Raw genomic sequence first — 14706 nt, 5'->3', positions numbered from 1 at the left:
AAGTACCTCCTGAATTTAATTCCTAATCAAGCATACCAAAACGCCAGTCGGGGGAGGGTAGCTAGGGGATTCACCAACGATCACTTGACGACAACCCCCCGTGATTATATAATAAACATGGAACATCTCGATAATCCTCATACAATACAGGATTTTGCTCACATCTCCCCTAATCTCCATGCTTTCTTCACTTATTGTCTTGTAAAATCACTTTCACTAGAACGAAACTTACACATGAAAAAATTCCTTTATGCCCTCCTCATTCTTTGCTTTAGATAACAAAACTTTCATATATGTCCTTTTTTCCAGGGACTTTGTCCAGCAAATAGATTGAAAATTCTACCATGCAACATTTACTCAGCAAAAAATTCCACACCCATTGGACCATCAACCCCTACAACCAGTTGCATACCATCTAATGGACGAAATGGATATTCTAGCAATGAAACAGTTTCACGTCGTATACAGAACGACCCAACCTTACTCAGATCTAAAAAGGTAATGTGTATGAGCTAGAAATTGGCTATACTACCCTCTTAAGCCTAAAATCTATGTTTTATTTATTATTCTGTTAATTTGACGGACTAAATGATTTTCTCTCTAAAACAATGTTTTTAGTCAAAGATGGATATGTGGTAAACAGACAATCAAAGGAGTTATCTAAAAAAAAAAAAACTTAAGTAAACGTCGAATTATGCATAACAAGAATAAACCTGAAAAAAGAAGAGCCGGATTGACCTCTGCCTTATTGATTTCTTTGCTCCCATAGATTTTGAAAAATATTTTTGGGAGGATATTTTCATTGAAATGCTTCTTTTCGGTATTTCAATACAAAATTGAAAAACGACAAAATTGCTCCTTTCCTAGATACTAAAAAATATTTCCCCTCCCCCTCCCCCCAAAAAATCTGTGAATTTACACCACTATAGTTGACTGTCACACCTAAGAGCGACTACAGTCAGGCACAGCTTGTGCAATCAGGAATGGTCTAATATAAATTTTAAAGAAAAAATTATCATTTTCTCAGTATACTTTGAGTCCAAATGGTTTCTGTGTAAAAACGGTTTTTATTTTCATTTTAATCTCTATCAAAGTTTTTTTTTCATTATTTTTCAGTGATTTTCTTGCTATTGATGGCAACCATGTTCGTAAGTATGTGACAATAATTTGCCAGTTCTGCTAACTAGGAGTAGCAAATACTTGAGTCTTGTTTGACGCCAGTCTGTCGGTATTTTCTATAATCATCTCCAAATATGGATGCTTGAGTGTCCATACTTCGATATTAATAATTTATGAAGATCGTTAGATCACTAATTTTGCTAGTTGTTTTTGGATTTTCCATGGTAGCCAAAACATTAATGCCCTCACAAGTTTTCTTTAAAATGACGAACTTTGACTTATGCGTAGTACAATATTGATGGAACAGCTCAATTCAGTTCAATTCAGTTCTGTGCCAAAGAGAGAAAAAGAGAGCTAATTGTCTTACACTGTGTTTCAAATTTATCTAATTTATATTTATTTAATAAATATAATATTTATATTTTAATATTTATTTAATATTTATATTTAATATTTATAATAAATACAATATTTATATTTATTTAATAAATATAATAAATAATTTATTTATTTAGAAACACATAATAATGTGTTTCTAATTTACTTCTGTGTTTCAAAGTATTCTTCAATTCAATTCAATTCATTTTATTTGTGATTTTGTTTTCCCAAGCCAAACCTTATTATTATTAAATGAAAAAAAACAAGTTTTTTAACCGAAAGTAAGGAACGACATTAAAACTTAAAATGAACTGAAATTACTCCGTATATTAAAGGGGCTTTTCCCTCCTCAACGCCCCGCTCTTTACGCTAAAGTTTGACTCTTTCATTCAACTTTACTTTTTAAAACAGTTAAGAAACTTCAGCGTAAAGAGCGGGGCGTTGAGGAGGGAAAAGCCCCTTTAATATACGGAGTAATTTTTGTTCGTTTTAAGTTTTAATGTCACTCCTTACTTTCAGTTAAAAAAAACTTGTTTTTTGGCCGTCCGAACATGAATAATTAAAACGCAATTTGCACATAATTTTTTTGGCTAAATGGTTTTCTCTTAGTTTTGATCGGGAGATTTTGAGAAAAAAGGGATGGGGGAGGAGGCCTAGTTACCCTCCAATCTTTTGGCTACTTAAAAAAGCAACTGGAACCTCTAATTTTATACGAACTTTTTTATCAGTAGGAATATACGCAACTTACGAATTAACTTACGTAACGAACTATATTTGTATATTTTTATTACGTATATAAGGGGGGTTTCCCCCTCGTTAATACCTCACTCTTTACACTAAAGCTTCAATTGTGTTCCAATTCTTTAAGAATGTTCCCTGAATTACAAAGGCCGTAGAATAAATAGTTGAAATTACTAAAAATACTTTAGCGTAAAGAGCGAGGTATTTAGGAGAAGCTGAACTCCACAAATGCGTAATAATTTCTGTTCGTTTTAAGTTTTAATGCTGCTCCTTACTTTCAGTTGAAAAAACTTTTCCATATTTATTTTTTATTGTTTTTTTTAAATAGTGCTAGAATATTCTGCGCCCCCTTCATGGAAATTATCTTCTTCCATGACAAATTCCTCCATGGAAAGATCCTCCCACCTGACCCCCTGCCCTCAACCTCCCCCTTCCAACCAAGAAAATCCCCTGGAAACGTCTGTACACTTCCCATTAACCATTACTTTACTTACGCACTGGTCAAACTTTGTAACTTGCAGCTTGTCCCCCTTGGACTGTGGGGGAGTAAGTCCTTCCCAAAGACATTGTTATTAGATATTTTGACTATGGTAAACAAAATGGCTATCTCAAAATTTTGATCCGATGACTTGGGAAACAATGAGCGTGGGGGGTCCTAGGTGCCCTCCAATATTTTTGGTTACTTAAAAAGGGCACTAGAACTTTTAGTTTCCGTTAGAATGAGCCCTCTCACGACATTCTAGCACCATTGGGTCGATATGATCACCCCTGGGAAAAAAGAAAACAAATAAATACGCACCCGTGATCGGTCTTCTGGCAAAAAATACGAAATTCCAAATTTTTGCAGATATGAGCTTGAAACTTCTTCAGTAGGATTCTCTGATACACTGAATGCGATGGTGCTAAGATTCTATGACTCTTAGGTGTTGTTTCCCCCTATTTTTCGAAATAAGGCAAATTTTCTCAGGCTCGTAAATTTTGATGGGTAAGACTAAATTTGATTAAACTTATATATCTAAAATCATCATAAAAATCCAATTCTTTTGGTGGATATATTAGTATCAAAATTCTGTTTTTTAGAGTTTTGTTTACTATTGAGCCGGGACGCTCCTTACTACAGTTCGTTACCACAAACTGTTTGATATATTTCTGGAGAGAAAATAGCCCCGCCTTTTCAAAACTCGATTAACTTATGATAAGCAACAAATCTAAACTGACAAGGAAACATAATTTATGGTTGGACCATTTTCTCGGTCTTTTTAAAATCTTTTCGGTTCTTTTGTGAGGAAGACTAAGTCAGTACAAAAGACCGAAAAGTTTTTGAGTCACAACATTATGTACTAGCAAACTCTCTGTTACTGTGCGGTTTCGCTAAGGCATCATTGCTGCTTTTTTGAAGAAAACTCAATATTCTATAATGTATCCCTATTTTAAAGAAAGTTAAAAAAGAATGCTGAAAAAAGCAGTCATTGCAGCTTTCTTGAAGAGAACTCAATATTCTATAATTTGTCCTTATTTTAAAGAAAGTTAAAATAGACCACTGAGAAAAAGCATCCCATATTAAAATGTAATATAATAAAATTCCCTGCTATATAAAACAGAAAATAATCCCAGCTATGCATCTACTAATGTAATCCAACGCGACTATTGAATAAACTGCTTGAAATATTAGGAAGTTATATTAGTCTCTTCCAATTTGACGGAAGATATCCATCATTGATGTCCATTGATTTGAATCCAATTCTGATAGAAAGCCTGACCTCTCATTTCACAGGTTCGGTAAAAAAAAAAAAAAAAAAAAAAAAAAAAAAAATTTTGACTCTGAACAAGATTAGAGAATAAGATTAGACCGGTGCATTTGCTTCATTTCAATGTATTTCATTATCCATCATTGTATGTTAACTAAGTTTATATATTAGTAACAAACGTCATTACTTCTAATCCACTTAAGCTGTACTCAAGTTATACTCATTTTTATTTTCACGAGTGAATGAAAAACAGTAAATCGAAAATGAAAAGGCAAATTATCTTGTCCGTTGATTTTTGAATTAAAATCAACTTATTGGAAGTGTATAAAAACTTGAGATCCATGGCTAAATTGAGTAAAGCCAAGACAGATAAAAGACGCACGCTGGCTCTCCATTGTATTTTATATCTCTATGGCAAGGATGTATCCACGAAGGGTTATGGGGTTTGAATCCCCCCTGAAATGTTCACCCGACTCATAAAACCGTAAAAAACATATATAAACTAATTTTTAATGTGTTACTTAAAGTTTTATTATCCCCCCTCCACCGCCGAAAAATAGCCATCCATGAACAAACATCCTGGATACGGACCTGCTCTGTGATTTCACCTTTTGTTCTGGGAAAGCATGTCTTCGGCAAAACTGTTACCCGGAACTCACAGCGCCATCAATTGATTAAAAATAGATTTTTCTGTAGGATAAAGTTGCAACCCTTCTTAAACAGGGTTGACTGATGGTTCTCTGGAGATTAGCTCTGCTTCGATTGGAATCCGAATCAATATGGCAGCTAACCGACAGACTAGCCTTTTCGTTTTTACAGAAAAGCCGTCCTCCCTGAAATGACATGGAAAAAGTCTTATTGTCACTTTCTGGCTATTCTTCCTTATTATAAGTAAATCAAAAAGATTAAATGTAAGTTTAATTTTATTTGATGAACAAATGTTATGGTTCTTATAACCTCTCCACAACATTTTAACAAGCAAATAAATCACATGAGTTGAAGTAATTTATGTTTGTAACCGAAATGGCATCCAAGTCGTATTCTACAAGTTCTTCCAGAAACTTTCGATTTATTTGCGTCTTAAACGCACGATATTTTTGAAATAAGTTAACTTGTACCTATTTCTTTTCAATGAAGAAATAGTTTCACGGCCTATTTTTACTATTTTACCTATTTGAATTATAAATAAAGTATATACACCTATGTGACAATATTAGAAATCTATGGCGTTATGCTAAGTAATCCTGGGTCCACTTTCTTATATCATATTTTGGGCTTTCAAAGAATAAAACAAAAAATGAACGCTTCGAAAAAAGGTTTCGACTTCTGTGTTCTGTATATATTGATTTATAAGCAAGACTTATCCATTTATGACTATCCTGCGAAGAAACACAAAGTGAATTGGGGGAAGTTTCTTGGGAATAACTTAATTTTTTACCAAGCTGTCTCCAGTGGCGCCATTTGGGGGGGGGGGGTAAATGCCCACCCCAGATTTTCCAGGGGGCCCAAGGTTCCACCACAAAGGGCCCTTTGCCGGCCATAATAATCCATTATGTCCAACATAATCCATTCTGTCCAATTGATTTGAAATTACTGCACGCCTATTACTTTCACCGACGTATTGTTTACTTAAATAAGAAAGTTTCTCGCTGAGAAGGGCCAGCCTTTAGTCGGGTTGAATTTTCCACTTTCAGTTTAATCACTTAACCTCGTTGATTATGATCTTTGATGTTATGATTAATCTTAGAGGTCAGTGTGGCTGAGTTCCACATTGGGTTACAGCACATTTCCATGCAACACACGGGTGCTGAAAATGAGTTTTTACTTAGAATATTCGATCGATGTGCTGCCAAAATTCGCATTTTTTCTTACGTGAAACTTGGGGGGCCCAAAATGGAGTTCATTCCCACCCCAAGATTTGGCCCAAATGGCGCCTCTGGCTGTCTCCATCTCTCTGGATCATCACCCGAGAGAAAAAGAAAGAGGAAGGGATATGATAAAAAACGAAAACTAAAATATAGTAAACCGACTTTCATAATCTTTGTTTTTTTTGTGAAAGTTACTAGGATTTTGGAAAGACTAGTTCTATTATTTTTTGCCATTTTCCTGGGGTATACTTTCAAATCTAATTTTTTTCGAACGCAAATGCACGGGAAAAGACTATAATATTTAAAAAGTAACACTTGACTGCGAACAAAATTTGTGTTCTGAAAGTTAAAAGGCTTTTAGAGAAACTAGTTAATGTTGCAATTTTTGGCCCTTTCTTTTGGAATGTTTTAAAATTTTCGGTCTTTTTTTATTTTATACATGAAATTCACAGAAAACCACTAGAATACCCTTAGAAAATAAAACTAGACGGTAAAAAAAGTTCTAAACAAGAATTTCTCGACGTCGATATAAGAAACAAAAATTTAAGAAGAAAAAAACTAATTGCTAAATCTACTGAGAAATTGGGGCTTTATGTGCATATTGAGAGTGAGGTACTTTCGAGCCTCCTTATTCTTATATTTTTTCCGTCATTTTGTGTTATTCTATTCTGAAATCCTTTATTTGAACCAGTCATCCTACACAATAAATAATCCATTGAAGAAGTAGAATTTGTCCATGATGTGGAGAACACTTAATTAACATAACTAACAGAGATAGTTCCTTATTGCGATAAACCTAACCATAAATAAACCATTAAACCTCTAAGAAACAAAAAATATCTAAAACTCATAATTTAAACGACGTATTTCCCTAATCTTTTCCTTAAAATTAATCAAGTTAGTTCAATATCTTGTTTTATCACCGAAATTGTACTTTTCGCACATGAATTCGCCATAAATTATTTTTCCAATTTTCCCATAATATGGACATTCGAATAAGTCCTTGAGTGCATGCTTGGGGGATAGTAAGTTTGGTTTCCATACAGTTCCGCTGATCCATGAATCTGATTTTCCCTGCTTGTTATGCCTTAGGCTATGGAACGTTGTTGCCAACGCGGTACGATTTTACCGTTTTTGTACAATCGTATAATTTTACAATTTCGGAACCATTGCATAATTTTTCATACAATGTCCAGTACATTTTGGATTAGCTCTCTCCTCTCTGACTCGGGTATCTGTTCAAGTTTTAGTGCATCGAAAATGTTCTTCTTGCTATGGCAAAGTTTTAATCTGCTGTTCAGATGGTACAAATTAATCTCTTGCGGTACAATTTTAGTCGAAAAACTGGTACAATTGATTTCAAAGCCTTGGCAACGCTGCTACGGACAGCATACGGCACAACAGCTGACACACCCAATCGGTATTTTTTTTTTATTCTATCAATCATACTTCACCTGCTCATCGATCAATTGTTTTGACTACTTCACATATTGGCTTTTTTCTAAGCCCTTCATCACAGTGAGTATGCTGTAAGACGGATGATAGGGAAAAAAGTATAGGATGATTAATAAATTAAAGGTTTTAGAGCCTTCAAGTCTCACCCTTTCGAATGTTATCAGTCAATATAACTCACAGGTGGTCCTTGAAAAGGACGTGTCCATTGTCTGGGGCGCGCCCAGAACATATTATATTAAATGCCCTAACCAACTCTTTATCTGGCATGTACACAGGGGGGGGGGGGCTTCGGGCACCCCCCCCCCCTACGAAATGTTTTGAAACGTTTAATTTCCCCATGGTTTCTTGGGATTTATGGCAAAAGTAGGACATTTATTAAGAATCTAGATACATATGTGAAGCCTTTTTTTTGGGATTTTTTAGCATTCAATTATTCGGTCAAGTCACTGCCCAATTATTAACCCATTTTCTGTCTAACTTTTTACCCTCTTTGAAGTGATTAGCGATTGTACTGTTTTTTGTTTTTTTCTTTCGTAAAGAAAGTTTGCTTTCCACAACAAAATAGAATTATCCTTGATATTAAGGCGTTTATCACCCCTTTTCAGGATAAAGTACAGCTTTTAATGGATCAATTTTGGAAACTATCATTTTTTATTAAAATCGCTATTTTCGCAATAGAAGAACTTCCCCCCAGAGCATCCATATTGCACTGTTAACCCCAAAATTTCCCTTTCAGTGGGATATAATAGATAAATCACTGGTTCTAAATCGCTATGAACATAACCTTAGCCTAAAACGGTCCTTTTATGCTTCAGTCTTCTTCCCCCCATCCGCTACAATATTACAGATTAAAGTTAATCTGTATTTTCCGATATACGTGCTTTTTGCATTTATTTAGTTATTAAATAAAAAAAAGTGATTCTTTATATCTGCTGTTTCGAAGGTTTTGCCCCCCCCCCACACGAAAAGAATTTCTGCGTGCGTGCCTGCTGTAAATATTAAATATTTAATTAAAATATACCTGCATAGTAGTTTATCTCGCTCATGCTAAGCTGATTATCTGATTTGAACACAGAAAACTGGTTTTGCAATAGGTCAAGAACAAAGTGTGGTCGGTATAATATGTAAATACCGACGAAAGATTACTCTGAAATTGTATACGCTTTATTGATCAAACTGCACTATATAAAAAAATACTTCAATAACTGTAGATAGTAAGACTTCAGCATATAGCTCAGTTCAATAGTAGTTGATGAATGGATAAGAAAACTAGATTTTAAGGTCTCTGGTTCTGCTGATCCTCTTCTCTTTATCTCTTGCTAAGCAAACCCTCCATGTAAACACTGACAGAATGATGTTGGTGAACAGACAGTGCTCCAGTTCATTCAGTACTGCCAGGTTAGGGCTAGTTTCTACCGATTGGAATTGTCAAAATTTACCCAACTTCGTAACAGGTTTTTAAATGTTAGCTAAATTTAAAAAAGGGGTAAAATTATCTAAATTATCCCAATTTGGATAATGATGTTGGAATTTGGGCTATTTCTGTCATTATTAATTTCAAGTGTCAGTACATGTACTTTTTCACTCAAATGTTTCAGGGTACACTCAAGATCCTGTGTAGGAGGTAGAGGTCCAACTCGTATAGGCGGGAAGATTGTTATGACCTAACTTTAGAAATGTTTTTCAGTTTGCTATTTTACAATGAAAATCACACGTTTTTAAGTTATTTTTGTATTTCAGTGGTCTTGGTTCTACAACCATACATCGTGATACCACTGAAGCCGAAGAGCGTATTTATTCTTCGGAACAGGGGTACAAAACTTAAAGAAAACATCAAAAATTTGTTTATATACAATTTTTTTTGTTCTTACCAGTCACAAAAAATTTCGGGGAGGGGGTTCAAACTAAGTGACTCCATTCCTACCCCTGGTTATGGCCTTGAATGAAGTACTTTTATAATAAGCCTGTTGATTCTGGATACCCAAATTAAATTAATAAACATTAATTCTACAATCTCATAATTTTGTAAATCTTGTGAATCCCAGTATTTTACTTCTTAGAGAAAGTCGAGTATTTGTCAACGCATACCTATTCTATCTTTTGCCTTTTGTAATTGGTTATGACAGACCTCCCAGATAAATAAACGATCTTCGACTCTGAGAATACTTGGTTTGTAAAATACAACGTGTACCTGAAACTTGAAGCGGACGAGTATTCCTCATTATACGAATTTTATAAGTAGTTTTGGTACGCTGCTTTTTTTCTAACGTCTTGGAAATCAGCCTGAAACTTTCTTGGATCTTTTGGTTGGAGGGGGACCAATGCCTATATAATTTGTTATGTTGGTACCTCCCAGATAATAAACAATATTTCATTCTGAGAATGATTGATTTGTATAATACGAAGGGTACCTGAAGCTTGAAGGGACGAGTATTCCTCATTATGCAGGCTCCGTTGAAATTGCGACGAAGTTCACAAGTAGTTTTGGTAAATACTCATTGTTTTTTATAATGTCTAGGAGATCAGCCTGAAACTTTCTTGAATCCTTTTTTGGGGAGTTTGGGTCAAGTTAAAACATTTTCGTGTTTTTTTCCTTTTTGGAAGGCGGGTGGGTAAGAGGACTTTAGATTTGAATTAGTAACCTGTTTTTTTCTCCGTTCCTCACAATAGAATATATGCCGCATTTTTCTCTTTAATACGCCATTTTCCGATAAGCTCCTAGCTTTAGCAAAAATTCAAAACTAATAATTCCTTCTTAACTCAGATTAAATAAAAAAAACTAGTTTTTTTAACTGAAAGTAAGGAGCGATATTAAAACTTAAAACGAACAGAAATTACTCGTATATGAAAGGGGCTGTTCCCTTCTCAACGCCCCGCTCTTTACGCTAAAGTTTGACTCTATCTCTCAATTCTACTTTATTAAACAGTAAAAAACTTTAGCGTAAAAAGCGGGGCGTTGAGAAGGGAACATCCCCTTTCATACACAAGTAATTTCTGTTCGTTTTAAGTTTTAATGTCGCTCCTTACTTTCAGTTAAAAAACTAGTTTTTTTATTTAATTTCTGAACGTTTTTGAATTAATGCATGTTTGATTTTGGCTCTCCGCACATAAATTATTAAAATGAAATTTGCATATTAATTCTTTTTTTTGGCTAAATGGCTTTCTCTTAGTTTTGATCAGACGATTTTGAGAAATAAGGGGTTGGGAAGGAGGCCTAGTTGCCCTCCAATTTTTCGGTTTCTTAAAAAGGCAACTAGAACTTTTAATTTTTAACGAACGTTTTTATTATTAAAAAATATACGTAAATTGAGAATTAACTTGCGTAACAAACTTCTATATTCTTATATTTTTGTTATGTATATGAGGGGGTTTGTCCCCTCGTTAATACCTTGCTCTTTACTCTAAAGCTTAAGTTTTGTCCCAATTCTTTAAGAATGACCCCTGAATCAGAAAGGCCATAGAATAAATAGTTGAAATTAATAAAAATTCTTTAGCATAAAGAACGAGGTATTTAGGAGGAGAAGAACCCCTCGTATGCGTAATAATCTCTGTTCGTTTTAAGTTTTAATGCTACTGCTTACTTTCAACTGAAAAAAAATTTTCATGTTTATTTTTTCATTGTTTTTTTTATAGTAATGCTAGAAAATCCTGCGCCCTTTTCATTGAACCTCTCTTCCCCAATGATATTTTATCCAAGGAAAGATCCTCCCACATAACCCCCTCCCCTCCAAACCAAAAAAATCCCCCTGAAAACGTCTATACACTTCCCAATATCCATTACTGTATGTAAACATTGGTCAATGTTTGTAACTTGCCGCACCTCCCCCGGGGGAGTCATCCCCAAAGACATAGTTATTATGGTTTTTGACTATGTTGAACAAAATGACTATCTCAAAATTTTGATCCGTTGACTTTGGGAAAAAATGAGCATGGGAGGGGGCCTAGATGCCCTCCAATTTTTTGGTTACTTAAAAAGGGCACTGGAACTTTTCATTTCCGTTAGAATGAGCCCTCTTGCAACATTCTAGGACCACTTGGTCGATACGATAACCACTGGGGAAAAGAAAAAAAAGACAAAAACAAATAAACACGCACCCGTGGTTTGTCTTCTGGCAAAAAAATACGAAAGTCCGTGTTTTTGTAGATAGGAGCTTGAAATTTTTGCAGAAGGGTTCTCTGATACGCTAAATGTGATGGTGTGATTTTTGTTCATATTCTGTGACTTTTAGGGGGTGTTTTCCCCTATTTTTCAAAATAAGGCAAATTTTCTCAGGCTCGTAACTTTCGATCACAAAGACTAAATTTGATGAAACTTATATATTTAAAATCAACATGAAAATCCCATTCTTTTGACGTATCTTTTAGTATCAAAATTCTGTTTTTTAGAGTTTCGTTTACTATTGAGCCGGGTTGCTCCTTACTACAGTTGGTAACCACGAACTGTTTGATAATGATTTCTCCTTGTCTCTAGTATCTCCTTATTTTGGGCAGCAGAGGTTTCTTAAGGTGACTTCTGATCACTCATAAGTAGTAGTAGCCTATAGACATGACTTGAATCAAACAGTTCGTGGTAATGAACTGTATGTAAGGAGTGACCCAGCTCAATAGCAACCGAAACTCTAAAAACCAGAATTATGATACCAGTAGATATATCAAAAGAATCAAATTCTTGTGCTGATTTTAAATATGTATGTTTTATTAAGTTTAGTCTTTTTTCCATCAAAGGTTACGAGCCTGAGAAAATTTGCCTTATTTTCGAAAAAAAAAGAATCGTAATGATAATCACACCATCAGATTCAGCGTATCAGAGAACCCTGCTGTGGAGGTTTCAAGCTCCTGTCTAAAAAAAATTTGGAATTTTGTATTTTTTGCCAGAAGAGCGATCAAAGATGTGGGTTTATTTGTTGTTGTTTTTGTTTTTTCCAGTGGTGATTGTAGCGATTTAGAGGTACTAGAATATCGTGAGTGCGCTCATTCGAATGGAAATTAAAAGTTCTAGCTCCCTTAACTAGGCCCTCTCCCACGCCCCTCTTTTCTCAAAATGGTCCGATCAAAATTTTGAGATAGCGATTTTGTTTAGCATAGTTGAAAGGCCGGATGACTATGCCTTTGTAGATATCATGACCCCCACAGCCCTTGGGGAAAGGTCTTTGAGTTACAAAATTTGCCCATTGATTACATGTAGTGTTCGTTATTAGGAAGTGTGCACTTATTTTTCGGGGGGGGGGGGGGGATATTCTGCTGGTGGATTTTCCACGGGGATCATTTTCAATGGGGAGGTTAGTTCCCAGGGGGTATTTTACACTAGGGGAATTCGCCAGAATTCCTATACGAAATTCTTCCTATGTGTTGATTTCTAATTGCCGACTCAATTTTGCGCATGGAGATGTTAAGGGTAGCTGTCCGGAGTAAATCACGGGGAGGAGGAATTTATCCGCGGACGCGTAACTAGATCTCCTCGTATTACTTAAAAAAGATCAGAAATTAAATTTAAAAAAATAAAATTTTTCAACTGAAAGTAAGGAGCAACATTAAAACTTAAGACGAAAAGAAATTATTACGTATATGGGGGGGGGGTCTCCTCCTCAACACCTTGCTCTTTAAGCTAAAGTTTGAATTCTGTCCATATTCTCTAAGAACGACTCCCGAAACACTGATCGTTTAATTAGAACAATAGGAAGCTTTTTTCTAAGTACTAAAAAACTTTAGCGTGAAGAGCGAGGTTTTGATGAGGAATAAACCTCATATACCTAATAATTTCTGTTTGTATTAAGTTTTTATGTTGCTGCTTACTTTCAGTTGGAAAAACTTGTTTTTTATTTAATAGATCCAAAGGGACAGGTTAAAAAGTGCTGGGACAGGTTAAAGTGCTTGCGTTAATACGCCTGAAACTTGCATTTAACGCCTAATCCAAAACACCAATTTTGTGTCCAAGAACACCTTTCCTATTAGCAAGGCCGTATTCAGAGGGGGGCATGAGGTTTGAACCTCCTCCCCAAAATATTTATTCGTCTCATAAAAACATAACCAAAATGCTTATAAACACATTTTTGATGCGTTTTCCAAAGTTTTTTTTTGTACCCCCCACCCCAAATAAAAATGGTGGATACTCCCTTACCTAGCATTTAGGGTTGTGTTTAGTTTAGTAATTGCCTTATTAAATTATTGTTCAAGTTTTAGTTTTACTTTTAGATCTTGAAGCCTACTCGAGTCGGTGATACATTCCTATACATACATCCAGATCGAGATAAGCAAAGCTCAAGTAAGTTCAATTTTTTTAACTATTAAGGTTTAAACGAATGAGCCCAGTGTGTGCGTAGGAGTTGACCAAAAATGGTGCTTTTTGGTAGTGGCGTAAATTTCGTCAAAATCCTAAGGGAGCCAAAGTTGGAGCCAATTTTCCCAAATCAGATGGAAATGACAGTGAAAAACGAAAAATGAACAACATAGAGTCGTAAAGCGAAGATATACTATAGAAAACTGACCTGTTTCTCTGGATGCTTGAATTGTAATGGAATGAATGGTATTGAATTGTAATGTAAGCTTATCTAAGTTATGACAAGTTATTTTTGCAGAAAACAAAAATTTCATCTGGGGGAGAGGAATCGGAGTCAGTGGGCAAACTGGGGTATGGAAGGGGTGTTGTCCCCTGCTCGATAGTAAATTACACCCCTGCTTTTTCACTATTCATTTTAGGCCAAACAGCCACTACCTTGGTTGAGTGGGTTGAGAGGAGGTCCAAGGATAGATTTAAAGAAAATGAGAACTTTATTTAAGGGATTAGAGAGTATCTTTGAACATACATGACTGGATGAGGAGCGTGCGTAGCATTTTTGACTCAGGTAGTTTTGTGGTGTAATGAGTGGTTAGAAGTGGTAGCAATTTGAAATCTAACCGAGGTTGAAATTACGGAAATAAGAAATTTCTGTAAAAATAAAAAACTGATTCTCATGCTTATTTTACCTCTGTCCTATTGAGCCAAGCAATTTCAAACAGTTTCTAATTTACTGTAGGCATGTTTTAAGGTTTTTTCGCCAATTCAAAAGAACAGCAAAAAGCGGAACTAACGTCATCAATTAGTCATGCGTGTGATTTGGACTGTTCCGTGCGTGTTTCATTTATCGTTTATGAATCTGTTTTAGGTGTCGGAAGCTGTTAATTGTGGTAGCATATGACAACCCAGATTAATTATTTCAGAAGCAGGCCTCCCAGTGGCAATCAACGATAAATTAGCATGTAATCAGTATCTTTGCTATATCGTAATTTGGGCGTTGATTCATGTTATCGGTGGAAGTTGCTTGAGAAAACGCTGAAAAATATCAAAAATTTTCAGCATGAATTATTGCAGCTATAACGACAATAGCAAACCCTCATGTCAGCTAATGCGAAGATTAATG

The 14706-nt window shown here is 35.1% G+C and overlaps 1 protein-coding gene across 3 annotated transcripts in view; it reads left to right on the top strand.

Moving 5' to 3' along the window:
* Positions 1-14706, top strand: part of LOC136042171 (enhancer of filamentation 1-like) — a 95929-nt gene that overhangs the window by 46115 nt on the left and 35108 nt on the right. For all 3 annotated transcript variants that reach the window (XM_065727097.1, XM_065727098.1, XM_065727099.1), the window contains exons 3-4: positions 310-498; positions 13502-13571. In XM_065727097.1, coding sequence (XP_065583169.1) covers positions 310-498; positions 13502-13571 — 259 coding nt within the window. The remainder of the gene's footprint in view (positions 1-309; positions 499-13501; positions 13572-14706) is intronic.

Source organism: Artemia franciscana, unplaced genomic scaffold (genome assembly GCF_032884065.1).
Source record: "Artemia franciscana unplaced genomic scaffold, ASM3288406v1 PGA_scaffold_74, whole genome shotgun sequence".
Lineage (NCBI taxonomy): Eukaryota > Metazoa > Arthropoda > Branchiopoda > Anostraca > Artemiidae > Artemia > Artemia franciscana.
This window is presented reverse-complemented; position numbering and strand designations above follow the sequence as displayed.